This window comes from Vicugna pacos, chromosome 10 (assembly GCF_048564905.1).
Source record: "Vicugna pacos chromosome 10, VicPac4, whole genome shotgun sequence".
In the NCBI taxonomy this organism is placed as follows: Eukaryota; Metazoa; Chordata; class Mammalia; order Artiodactyla; family Camelidae; genus Vicugna; species Vicugna pacos.
This window is the reverse complement of record NC_132996.1, coordinates 26538873-26551160: the sequence shown is the minus strand read 5'-3', so window position 1 is coordinate 26551160 and position 12288 is coordinate 26538873. Positions and strand designations below refer to the sequence as shown.

Genomic DNA, 12288 nt, shown 5'->3' with positions numbered 1-12288 from the left:
TGTTAAATATGTTACCTTCTCTACTTCAACAAATGCATTTAATGCACTCGACAAAGCAAAAGCTTGGATCATCTTCCTCTGTTGGAGCCACCAGGGGCCTCTTTTTCAAGTGAGATAGCTGCATTTTAATTCTAGCTCTCACACATCAACCCCATATGCCTGCACAAGATGAAATCACCGCAACAACTTGGAGGGGGTGGGGGAACTGAGGAGGAATAGGTAAAGCAAAAACAATTCTGTATCAGGAGCATCATATGAAACCTGGAAAACATGATTTTTGGAAGAGGATACTTCCAGAAAATAACTCCTGGCCAGGGAAAGAAAGAGATCCCTTTACGTTTCTCTAGAGCAAAAGGTGATATTAAAGAATACGAGGGAGTGATAAAAGACCAGTGACTACCTAGCGACGGAAGGTGGAAACACACCAGACCAGAATTAAAACCAATAGCAGCTAGAAACGTCCAAGAAGGGTACAAAAAAAACCACTTCCAGATTTGCAGAGTAGGAAGTCAAGGGAGAAGAAAGGGGAAAGGAAATACCTCCATTAAGGATATAACTTAAGATGACGGTTTTATTTATTATTATTATTATTATTATTATTATTATTATTATTATTATTATTATTATTATTATTATTATTATTATTATTAATGACATACACTTGCGGGGGGACGGAGAGGAAGGGAGGTTGCAATTTCGAGCACTGCAAAAGGAAGGGACTACAGGCGCCCCTTCCCAGCTCAGATTGTCCCAAGGAGGCATCCCAGGCATAAGTGGGTGGCAACGCCCGGCTCCGCTAGTCCCAGCTCCGTGGCCTGAGCCATCTCCTCCACAGCCTGCCGAGCACCGGGTGGGGACAAGAAAGGGCGTACAGGGTGTGGGAGGGCGCGAGGGAGGAGGGGGCGATGCCAGGCTGACCAGGTACTCACCTTGTCCCAACGGAGCCACTGCCCGATGGCGGTGTCTAGCTGAGGGTCTCCGGTGTGGTAGGGGGCGTGGAGCACATTGGAGTTCAGGTCCCCCTCTGCGTTTTCAGCCATGGCAGCCAGAATGCGGTGTGCGAGCCTGGGGGGCGGGCGAAGACACAGGGCCGGAGGGGCTAGACGTGCGCTCACCAGGGTCCCGACGCCCCCTCCTCACTGAAGGGCATCGGAGACCAACCGCAGGGCGTTTGTACCAGCTCCTGCCGCGGCTTCGGGGAAGCAGGAGAGTGGGGGACGTGCCTGCTGACTCCCCCACTAGGCCAGGTCCTGGTCTCTCTGGGCAAACGGACTGAGGAGGTCCCGCCGCGAGTGAACAACAACACTCCCAGATGTCTGGGTCGTGGCGGCCGCCGCACTCGCCGCTTTAGGCCCCGCCCCCGGCCCCGCCCCTTCCCGCCTCTACTGATTTAAGCCCCTGGGGCGGGAGGCGCGAGCCGGGAAGCGCGCTTCTGACGCCTCCCCAGCTTCGCGAGTTAAGACTTGCCGGGTGGTGAGGAGTTGGGGCCCGGCTTTTTATTTTTTAATTTGCCTTTTTCCACGTGTTATTATCCTCCTTACAATCCCCACACACTCCCACGCGTCTCCACGTACCCCTCCTCAGGGGTCGCTCTGAGAACGCTCGGCGCGCGCGAAGGCCCCCTCTCGTTTCTCCTAGGGGCACGCGCCTGGCCGGAGGGTGCGCGGGCGGTCTTCGCACGGCCTGACGGGAGTTGTAGTTCTTTTCTTTCTCCAAGGTGTGTGGAGACCGCCGCAAACACTACGACTCCCAGCTGCTCCGCGCCCTCCCTTTTCTCCGAGGAAAAAAGATACACCTCGAGGCTGTTCCCTACAGACAACGCCCTGTCCGTGTTAGGTATGCTGCACGTTGTGGCCCTGGGCTTCCATTAAGTTAAATAAGGACTAGTACAGTAGGCGGACAACTGATATCCATTCAGTGCTTTATAGTTTACGGAAATCGTTCTGTCGTTTCAACCATCCTGTGACAGAGTAAATAGGCGTGACCCATCCCCATTTTACACACAAAGAGGAAACTGCTTCTGAGTGAACCGACTTTTTCAGAGGCGGAATTCGTAAGTGATGGAACAAGGAAGGGTTCCAGACTTGTTCCAGATCTCCTCAGCCGGCAGTTCTTTTTGCTGTGCTGCTACAGTGGACTAGGAGGTAGGGAGAACAAGATGACTGGGGAGAAAAAACAAAACAACAACAACAAAACGCCAAGTTGCGAAAGAGGGCAGATATGTCAGCACTTAATCATAAGTAAAAATGTATAAGTGTCCTAAGAGAGTGCAAAGAGCAATGGCAATAGGAATACAGAGGAAGAAGAATTTAAAATTGAAATAATCTCAAATTTCTCCGTGTTTTGGTCTCCTCTGTTCTACAGAATGTTCGCCTTGCAAGTCACAGGACTTGAGGTGTGGGAGATGCTGATAAGTGCTTACCTTCAGGCATAGATGCTCCTGAGATTCTTGGTGTAGCCTTCTTAAAATGGCTCTGTGATTTTGACCAAGTATCTTAACAACTCTTTCGCTGGTCCAGCTTTCTTTGTAAGGAGAATGTAACAATATTTATATCTTGGCTACAGTAGCTTTAATGAATGGCCTTAAAATGCTTTGAGGTTCATAGATAAAAGACATAATAAATTTAAAGTGCTACTTTCTTTCCTTTAAAAGTGCCATTTACCATAATAAAATCCAAATTACCAAGGCACAAAAGGATTGTAGAGCCAATTCCTGAAAAACAACCTGCCGTATTTGGGAATTACAGTTTTTGCTAATCAGTTGGGTGTTTCCTTAATGGAGTCAGCAGATTCTTTTAATCACCCGAAGCCTGGGAAATAACCATGTGTCCTGGAGGGAAATTCATCGTTCACTATCATCAGCATTATTGTCCATGAGGAACGTTCCTTAAACATTTACTCTATGCTAAGCATTATGCTAGGAGCTGAGGCTACAAGAAAGTATATAACTTAATTGTTTATTTCAAAATTAAAATCTGTCTGGGGAGAGGATGTATGTAAGAAAAGATAGCCCATGATAAATAGGAAGTGCTTGCTACAGACAACTATTAAGAATTCAGAGTGTGAGGTTGTCAGTAAAAGCAAAAGGTGGCAGAAGGGACCAGCAATGGGCTTTGAATGACAAAAAAAAAATTAATAAGCTGAGAAAAAAGAAGAGGGCATTTCAAACCTATAAACCATTGGTCTCTCTAGGATTTCACTTAAAATATATACTCCTGGACACTGCCCCAGAGATCCTGAATCAGTACATAGGGATAATGCATAGGTACCTACTTATTTAACAAATACCTGTTGACTGTGACATAGGTGGTGATAATCTTGCTACTCCAAGTGTGATAGGAGGACCCGTGTATTAGTATCCTCTAGGAGCTTATTAAGAAATACAAAATTTCAGGCCCCATTTCAATTGTACTGAATCAGAATCTACATTTTAACAAGATCCAGTGACGATTTATATACATATTAAATTTGACTGAGCAGTGGTTTTTATAAGACAATTATTTTATTCAATTCTCAGAAACACTACTAAGTCAACAGAACTTTCAAGAGATGGTATTGTATAGGACAAGTATAAAGGATGGAGAAATACAAGTTTTAATTCAATACCAGAGTCACCAGCCTTCACTTTTATCAGCAAGGTAATGACAGACATAAACTAGTTACCAGAAACTTTGCCCAGTGCCTTACATTTATTTTGGAGGATTTAAAGGGTAACCAAGAGGACCCAGAACTCATCAAATCCAAGAACGGAATCTAAGTGTGTCCAGAAGAGGGAATATAATGGTTTTCCTAGTAAGGGAAGCGCAGAAGCTTAAATTTTTTTTGGAATTTACCTAGGATGTTCTGTATTTTTATTTGCTAAATCTGGCAACCCTATCTGTGGTTATAAAAGAGAATTTCTCTCTTGGTCCTAATATGTATATACAACCCAATGTTTTAGGATCATGATCTAGATAACTTACCTTCAGATAGTTCAGAAAAATACTGTTTATTTGTATGTACAAACTCACAAATATATGTTATGTAAATATACATACAAACATATAATTAAGTTAAATATCATATTTGGTGTATAGCAAATGAGGGAAAATTTTAACAGTAGGTGAATCTGGGTAAAGGATAGATGGATATTCTTTGTACTATTTTAATTTTTGCAACTTTGAGATTATTTCCAAAACAAAAAGTTTAAAAGAAAAGCCTCATATGTATAAGAAATATCCATTTATTTATTGTTTTAAAAATATCTGAGAGACTCCAAGCCCTCATTCTGTCAGGGTCGCAAGAAATTAAATTTTCATCAATATCAGGGATTCTCATACTTTAAATGGTACTAGGAAAAAAGAAAGGAGAGAGAGCTCTAGTTCATCAAGGTTTCTGCTAACATCTGTCTTGTCCAGGGTCATATGGTCTCTGGAAGTTTGATAGCTTTCTCCTTGCATACCATTTATAAACTATGGCCAGAATAATTGGCTGAGGCCACGAACCCCAAAGCCTCTGTCCAGGTAGATGGCCATCTCCTCTAAAATTCTGCCGGTTCCTTGAAGTGCTGCCACCAAGCAGAGCTCAGGTCTCATCATCAATTAAATTTTGAGGAAACCTATTATTCTACTGTGTGATCACTCTGAAAAGAGAAGTATTTTCTCTTCTTGTTGTTCCCAAAGATGCTTGTCATAAACTCTAGTGAACTCTGTATTTAAAAAAAAAAAGGAAAGGAAATGAGTATTTCTAAGCAACTTTCTACTTTTAGCCATCTTACATAAAACCTCTACTGAGACAAGAGGTACAACAACAACATATAAAAAGTGGTTTTATTTGTGTAAGGAAGGAAGGATGCAGAGCACACTTGGGATTAGGGTGACGCAAGGCAAAGAACCTAGGGTGCAAAATCTAAAGAGGCACTACCTTTCAGGTTTGTGGAAATGCAGGATTGACACCTGAAAGTGAGTGTCTCGTTACATTTGTTAAACAGCTTTATTGAGACATAATTCACACACCAAACAATTCACTCATTTAATGTATACAATTTAATGGATTTTTTTGTTACATTCACAGATAGGAATGAACATTGCCACAACTTTAGAACATTTTCATCACTTCTTAAAGAAATATGATGTCCTTTAGCTATCAGACCCCTGTTGTCCTAACTCTCACTCTAAGCAACCACTAATCTACTTTCTATCTCTATAGATTTCCCTGTTATGAATATTTCATATAAATAGAATCATATAATATGGGGTCTTTTGTTACTAGCTTCTTTCATTTAGAGTAAATTCATCCATGTTGTAAATGTATCAGTATTTCATTCCTTTTTATGGTTGAATAATACTCCAGTATATGGGTTTACTACATTTTGTTGATCTATTTGTCCATTGTTGCACATTTAGGTCGTTTCTGCCTTTGGCTGTTATGAGTAATGCTGCTATAAACATTCATGTACAGTTTTCATATAGAATATGTTTTCATTTATCTTCAGTGTATACCTAAGAGTGGATTTCCTGGATTGTGTGGTAACCTCTATGTTTAATCATTTGAGGAACAACCACACTATTTTCTGAAGCAGCTGTACCATTTACATTCCCACCAGCCAAGCATGAGAGTTCCAGTTTCTCCACAGATTTTCCAACACTTATTATCTTACTGTTTGATTCTAGCCATTTTAGTGAGTGTGAAGTGGAGTCTCGTGGTTTTGATTTGCATTTTCCTAAAGACTAATGATGTTGAGAATCTTTTCATGTACTTATTGGCCATTTGCTTATCTTCTCTAGAGAAGTGTTTTTTCAGATCCTTTGCCCATTTTTTTAAATTATTGAGTTGTAAGATTACTTTATATTTCCGGATTTAAGTCCCTGAAACAAATCAGATATTTGATTTGTAAATATCCTCCCTCATTGTGTGGGTTGTCTTTTCACATTCTTTTTGGTGTCCTTTGAAGCACAAAAGTTTTTAGTTTGAGGAAGTCTGGTTTTTTTGTTGTTGTTGCTCATACTTTTGGTGTCGTGTCTAAGAATCCTTTGCCAAATCTAAGGTCATGGAGATTTGCCATTTATTTTTTTCTAAGAGTTTTAAAGTTCTATCTTTTACATTCAGGTCCTTAATCCCTTTTGAATTAATTTTTGTATATGGTGTTAGGATCTAACCTCATTCTTCTGCGTATGGCCATTCAGTTGTCCTAGGACCATTTGTTGAAAAGACTATTCTTTCCCTGTTGAATGGTTTTGTCATTCTTGTTGAAAAGTAGTTGATTATAGACATATGGGTTTATTTCTAGACTCTCAATTCTATTCCATTGATCTATATGTCTGTCCTTATGCTAGTACCACAGTGTCTAGATTACTGTTACTTCATAGTAAGTTTTGAAATCAGGAAGTATGACTCCTACTTTGTTCTTCTTTTTCAACATTAAAATATTTTGACTATTCTAGGTCTCTTACAATTTTGTGTAAATTTTACAAGGAGATTGTCAATTTCTACAGAGAAGCCAGCTGGGATTGGGATTGGTGTTGCACTGAAGCTGTAGATCAGACTGGGGAGTATCACCATCTTAACAAGGGTAAGTCCTCCAATCCATGAACATGTGATATTCTTCCAATTATAGATCTTCTCTAATATCTTTCAACAATATTTTGTGGCTTTCAGAATATAATTTTTGCACTTCTTTCATTAAATTTACTCCTAAATATTTTACTCTTTTTGATGCTACTGTAAGTGAACTTGTTTTCTTAATTTAATTTTTCGATAGTTCATTGCAAGTGAATAGAAATACAATTGGTTCTTGTATATTTATTGTATCCTGAAACCTTGCTGAACTTCCTAGTTGTAATCATTTTTTAAGTGAATTTCCTAGGATTTTCCATATATAATAGCATGTCATCTGTGACTAGATAGTTTTATTTATTCCTTTCAAATAGGAATGTCTTTTACTTCTTTTTCTTGTCTGTTTATACTGGCCAGAACTCCCAGTACAAGACTGAACAGAAGTGGCAAAAGCAGATATCCTTGTCTTGTTCCTGATCTTCGGGGGAAAACATCCAGCCTTTGACTGGTAAGTACAATGTTAACAGTGGGGTGTTTTGTATATGTTCTTTATTCTGTTGGTGAAGTTTTTTTCTGTTTCTAGTTTGTTAAGTGTTTTTTATCATGAAAGAGTGTTGGATTTTGTCAGATGCTTTTCTGTATCTATTAAGATGTTTATGTAAGTTTTATTTTTATTATATTGATATAAAGTGTTACACTAATTGATTTTTGAAGTTAGACCAGACTTTCATCCTGCTTGGTCATGGGATATCATTGTTTTTATATATTGCTTCATTTGGTTTGATAGTATTTTGTTGGGGATTAATTTATCCATATTCATAATAGATATTGGCCTGTAGTTTTCTTTTCTTTGATGTGTTTTTCTGATTTTGGTATCAGAGTAATACCGGCCTCATAAAATGAGTTGAGAAGTGCCCTCCTCTTCTAATTTTTGGAAGTGTGTGAAGAATTGGCATTAATTCTTCCTTAAATTTTTAGTAGAATTCAGTGGTGAAGCCATCTAGGTCTGGGCTTCGTGGGTAGTTTTCTGATTATTAACTCAATCTCTTCACTTGTTATAGGTCTATTCATGTATCTATTTCTTAAGTCTATTTCAGTAGTTTGTATCTTTATAGGAATTTGTCCATTTTATCAAGGTTATCTAATTTGTTGGCATAAAATTGTGTGTAGTATTTCTTTATAATCCTTTTTCTTTCTGTAGGATCAGCCATATATCCCTTTTTTTCATTTCTGATTCTGGTAATTTGAGTCTTTTTCTTGGTCAGTCTAACTAAAGGTTTGTCAATTTTGTTGCTATTTTTAAAGAACTGATGTTTAGTTTCACTGATTTTCTCTATTGCTTTTCTATTCTTTGTTTCATTAACTTCTACTCCAATTTTTATTATTTTTTGTTTTCTAATTTCCCAATTTTCTTTTCATCAGAATGCAATCTACTAAACTAGGTGGGCTGTAGATTTTGTGTATGTGTATATATGTGTATATTGGAATACATATGTGTATATGTATTCCAATAAAACTTCATTTACAGAAGCAGGTGGCAGGCCAGATTTGGCCTTTGGGCCATTTTGCCCATCCCTGATCCCAACTCTAGATGTGTGGCATTTTAAGTAACCAACTCCTGGGCCTTACCTCCTAAGATTCAGCTGATCTGGATTGGAGCATGGTAATAAGTGTTTTTTCAGTTGTTTGTTTTGTTTGTTTGTTTGTTTTAAGCTCTCCAAAGTGTTCCCAATGTGTACAAGGCTGAGAGCCATCTCTTCAGAGCAGGGATTTGACCTTTTGGGGGGGTGTTTGTTTGTTTTTGGCTTGAAACAGCAGAAATTTATTAATAATACAGTAAAGGCCACGTTCTCTCTGAAGGCTCTAGAGGAGAATCCTTTCTTGCCTCTTTCAGCTTCTGTGGCTCTAAGCATTCCTTAGCTTGTGGCTGCATTACTCCAGCCTCTGCCCCTTCTTCTCATCCACCTCAGGAACAGCTAGATGGAAGAGATGCATTGGCCAAAGTATGGGGAAATGGGGTGATGTGGAGCTTCTGTTCCCTCTTAGGGTGTGCCACCATCCTAGTATTTGATGTGTTCAACAACGCCTTTGGGGTTTCAATTTCAGTTACCATATTTTTTATTTCTAGAGTTCTTTTAGATTCTTTTGCAAATTTGTTATAGTACTTTTTATGGTTTCCCATTCTCTATAGAGATCTTCAAACTTGCCTACTCTTTCTTTATCTGTAGTCAGCATAGTTGTTCAGTATCTGAAATCTTTGTGGGTGTGTTTCTCTTGTATATTGTTTTTGCTAGTTCTTGCTCATAGAGTCTAGTTTCTTTGTGAACCTTGTGTCTGTGTGCATGTTGGACATTATATTTGACCAATTATTTGTGGGAATAAATTTACACTTGCAAGGAAATCTTTAGAGAGGATTTGCATTTGCTTCTGCCAAGTTCCTTGGAGTTCAACTACTTTAAGACTTGTAATTCTCTGATTCTCTTATGACCCTATGTAGGGTGTAATTCTGTGCAAGGTGTTTCTCTCCTAATTTATCCTCAATCTGAGTGTAGGTCCCAGCATATCATGAGAAGTTTCTCCTACTAGATTCTCAATCTTTTGCAGACCCTGGGCCTTGTTTTGCATCTTTCTTGCCCACAAGGGTTTTAAAATTAAGGTTCAAAAATTTCAGGATTGGCAAATTCTTTCAGGGCAAAAGCCACATTTGTTTCCACAGTTACCTCTCTGGGATGACCTTTTCCCTTCACTTTTGGCCTGGCAATTTCTTGTTGGCTTGTCACCTTTTCTCCATAATTTAAAAGGTGAAAAAAAATCAACTGAGTTCTGTCATTTAGTCAAAGCAAAAAGGTTAATACCAAAACCTAGTCTGCCATTTTAAGAAATACTGTATTATTTTGATAATCATCTTTTGGCTGTAAAATGTTACATCAAGTTGATCTACAATGTTATTTTTTTTAATGAATCTCATTTTGTAGGATTCTTAGCTTGTTTCCATTTTTTCTATAGTAAATAACAATAACAATGAACGTTTTTGTACACAAAGCTGTTTTTGCCTTCTGCATTATACCATACATCTAGTTTCTTGGGAGTACAATTACTCGACAATATACTATAAATGTAGGACATTTGATTTCCAAAGGGTTGATCTAATCTCTTATGAGTTGAATTGTATGTCTTAATCTTTTTATTTTTAGTTCTGTCATGGTAATATTAATATCTTTTAAAACCAAGTCTGATAAACTAATCCTGGTCACCTGTGTAAACAGTTCTCAAGCAAAAGATGACCTTTATGAATTTCTTTAAAAATTAACTTTTTAATAAAAATTATTTAAGTTCAACTTAATGCAGCAAATTCTTGCATGTCTATCGTGTGAAGGCACCCTTCTAGGTGGTGCAGATTCAGTGGTAAACCAGATAAATCCTAGTCCATGCCCTTATGAAAACTAAGATGGGGAGCACAAATAACACATCATTGAAATGCACTGTGGTAAGTGCCTTGATGACTGTAGTCCACAATACTATGGGAGCACAGAAGCAAGGAAAGTTACCAGAGATGAAGAAGGGCATTACATAATGACAAAGGAGTCAATTCTCCAGGAAGACATAAAAATCCTTAATGTGTATATGCCTAACAACAGACCATCAAAATATCTGAGGCAAAAACGGATAGATCTGAAAGGAAAAATAAATGAATCTGCTATTATAGTTGGAGATTTCAAAATCTCTTTATCAGAAATGGACATATCCAGCAGGCAAAAAATCAGTAATGATATAGTTGAACTCAACACCACCATCAATCTGCTGAATATAAAGGCCATCCATGAGTATACAGGGTACTCATCTGACAGCAGCAGAATACATATTCTTCTCAAGCTCGTATGGAGTGTTGACCAAGACAGACATATTCTGGGCCATAAAACACACCTTAACACATTTAAATGAATGTCTGCTCTCAGGCCACAATGGAATTAAATTAAATTAAATTAAGTCAAATCAATAACAAAAAGATACTTGGAAAAAAATCCCCAAATATTTAGAGATTAAACAACATACTTCTAAATAACATATGGATCAAAGAGGAAATCTCAATAGAAATTTAAAAATATTTAGAACTAAAAGAAAATGAAAACATGATTTATCAAAAGTTGGGGGATACAGTGAAAGCAGTTAGAAATTTATAGCCTTGAATGTATATGTTAGAAAAGGAGAAATATCTAAAAATCAGCCATCCAAACTTTCATCCTAGGAAACTAGAAAAAGAAGAGCAAGTTAAATCCAAATTAAGCAGAATAAAAGAAACAGAGCAGGAATCAATGAAATTGAAAACAGGAAATAAATGGAGAAAATCAACAAATATAAAAGCTGACTCTTTGAAAAGATGAATAAAATCAATAAGCCACTAGCTAGGATAACTAAGAAAAAAAGAGAAAGGACACTAATTACTAATGTCATAAATGCTAAAGAGGCTATCACTATAGATTCCACAGACATTAAAAGAATAATAAGGAATACTATGAACAACTCTGTGCCCACGAATCTGATAACCTAGATGAAATGGACCAATCAAATCCAGCAATCATGCTCCTTGGTATTTACCCAAAGGAGGTTGAAAACTAATGCCCACACAAAAACCTACACTTGGATGTTTATAGCAGCTTTACTCATAATTGCCAAACCTGGAAGCAACCAAGATACCCTTCAGTAGATGAATGAATAAATACACTGTGGTGTGTCCAGGCAGTGATGAACAGTTGTCCTACAGTGTCTTCAGGGATTGGTTCCAGAACTCATCACAGATACCAAAATCCATAGACACTCAAGTCCCATAATCAGCCTTCTGTAACCACATTTCCACGTCCCAGGTTCAAACAGCCGGGGATCATGTAGTACTGTATGTGTTCATTGAAAAAAATTTGTGTATAAGTGGACCCTCACAGTTCAAATCTGTGTTGTTGAAGGGTCAACTGTATTATTCAGTGCTAAAAAATAAGCTATCAAGCCATGAAATGACATGGAGGAAATGTAAGTGCATATTACTAAGTGAAGGAAGCCAATCTGTAAAGACTAATACTGTATGATTCCAGCTATATGACATTCTGGAAAAGGCAAAACTATAGTTAAAAAAAAAGATAGTTAAAAAAAAGACCATTGTTTGCTAAGATTTAATGGAGAGAGAGGTAATGAGAGCACAAAGGATTTATAGGGCAGTGAAACTTCTATATGATACTGTCATGATGGGTACATGTCATTATACATTTGTCCAAACTCATAGAATACAACACCAAGAGTGAAACGTGGTGTAAAGTATGAACTTTGGGTGATTGGGATGTGTCAATGTAAGTTCAGCAGTTGCAACAAATTACTACTCTTGGAGGGGATGTTAATAATGGGAGAGGCTGTGCATATGTGGAGGCGGGGGTACTTGGGAAATCTCTGTATCTTCCACTTAATTTTTCTGTGAACCTAAAATTGCTCTTAAAAAAAGAGACTATTTTTAAAAGATAACTAAACCACATTATCATTGTATCTCAATTCTAGACAAGAAGAGTGAAGGGTGAAGGGCAAAAGGTGTATGTCAGCCAAGTTTGCCCACCCATCCTTTTTTAATACAAGAAAAGCAATTGCTTTCCCAAGAGTCCCTCCAGATAGACTTTCCCTTACATCTCACTGGCTAGAAGTATGTCATATGGCCACTCCTGGGAAATAAAATTTCTAATGGTAAGGAAAAAAGAAGAATGAATATTCCGTAGGTGC

At 38.1% G+C, this 12288-nt stretch overlaps 2 protein-coding genes across 7 annotated transcripts in view; one reads left to right on the top strand and one right to left on the bottom strand.

Annotated features, from left to right (window-relative positions):
- PGM2L1 (phosphoglucomutase 2 like 1) overlaps nucleotides 1-1684 on the bottom strand; it is a 41650-nt gene extending 39966 nt beyond the window's left edge. For 4 of the 5 annotated variants that reach the window (XM_072969202.1, XM_072969201.1, XM_072969200.1 and 1 more), the window contains exon 1: nucleotides 930-1319. In XM_072969202.1, coding sequence (XP_072825303.1) covers nucleotides 930-1040 — 111 coding nt within the window. In that variant the 5' untranslated portion in view covers nucleotides 1041-1319. Of the gene's footprint in view, nucleotides 1-929; nucleotides 1320-1574 lie in introns of those variants that run through there. The other variant, XM_006203336.4, reaches the window with a different exon arrangement.
- Nucleotides 1685-1746: 62 nt separating this feature from the next.
- Nucleotides 1747-12288, top strand: part of POLD3 (DNA polymerase delta 3, accessory subunit) — a 165518-nt gene continuing 154976 nt past the window's right edge. Inside the window, exons 1-3 of one of the 2 annotated variants that reach the window (XM_072969207.1) lie at nucleotides 1747-1836; nucleotides 6423-6550; nucleotides 6952-7042. The gene's annotated coding sequence lies outside the window, so the exon portion shown is untranslated. Of the gene's footprint in view, nucleotides 1837-2000; nucleotides 2145-6422; nucleotides 6551-6951; nucleotides 7043-12288 lie in introns of those variants that run through there. The other variant, XM_072969206.1, reaches the window with a different exon arrangement.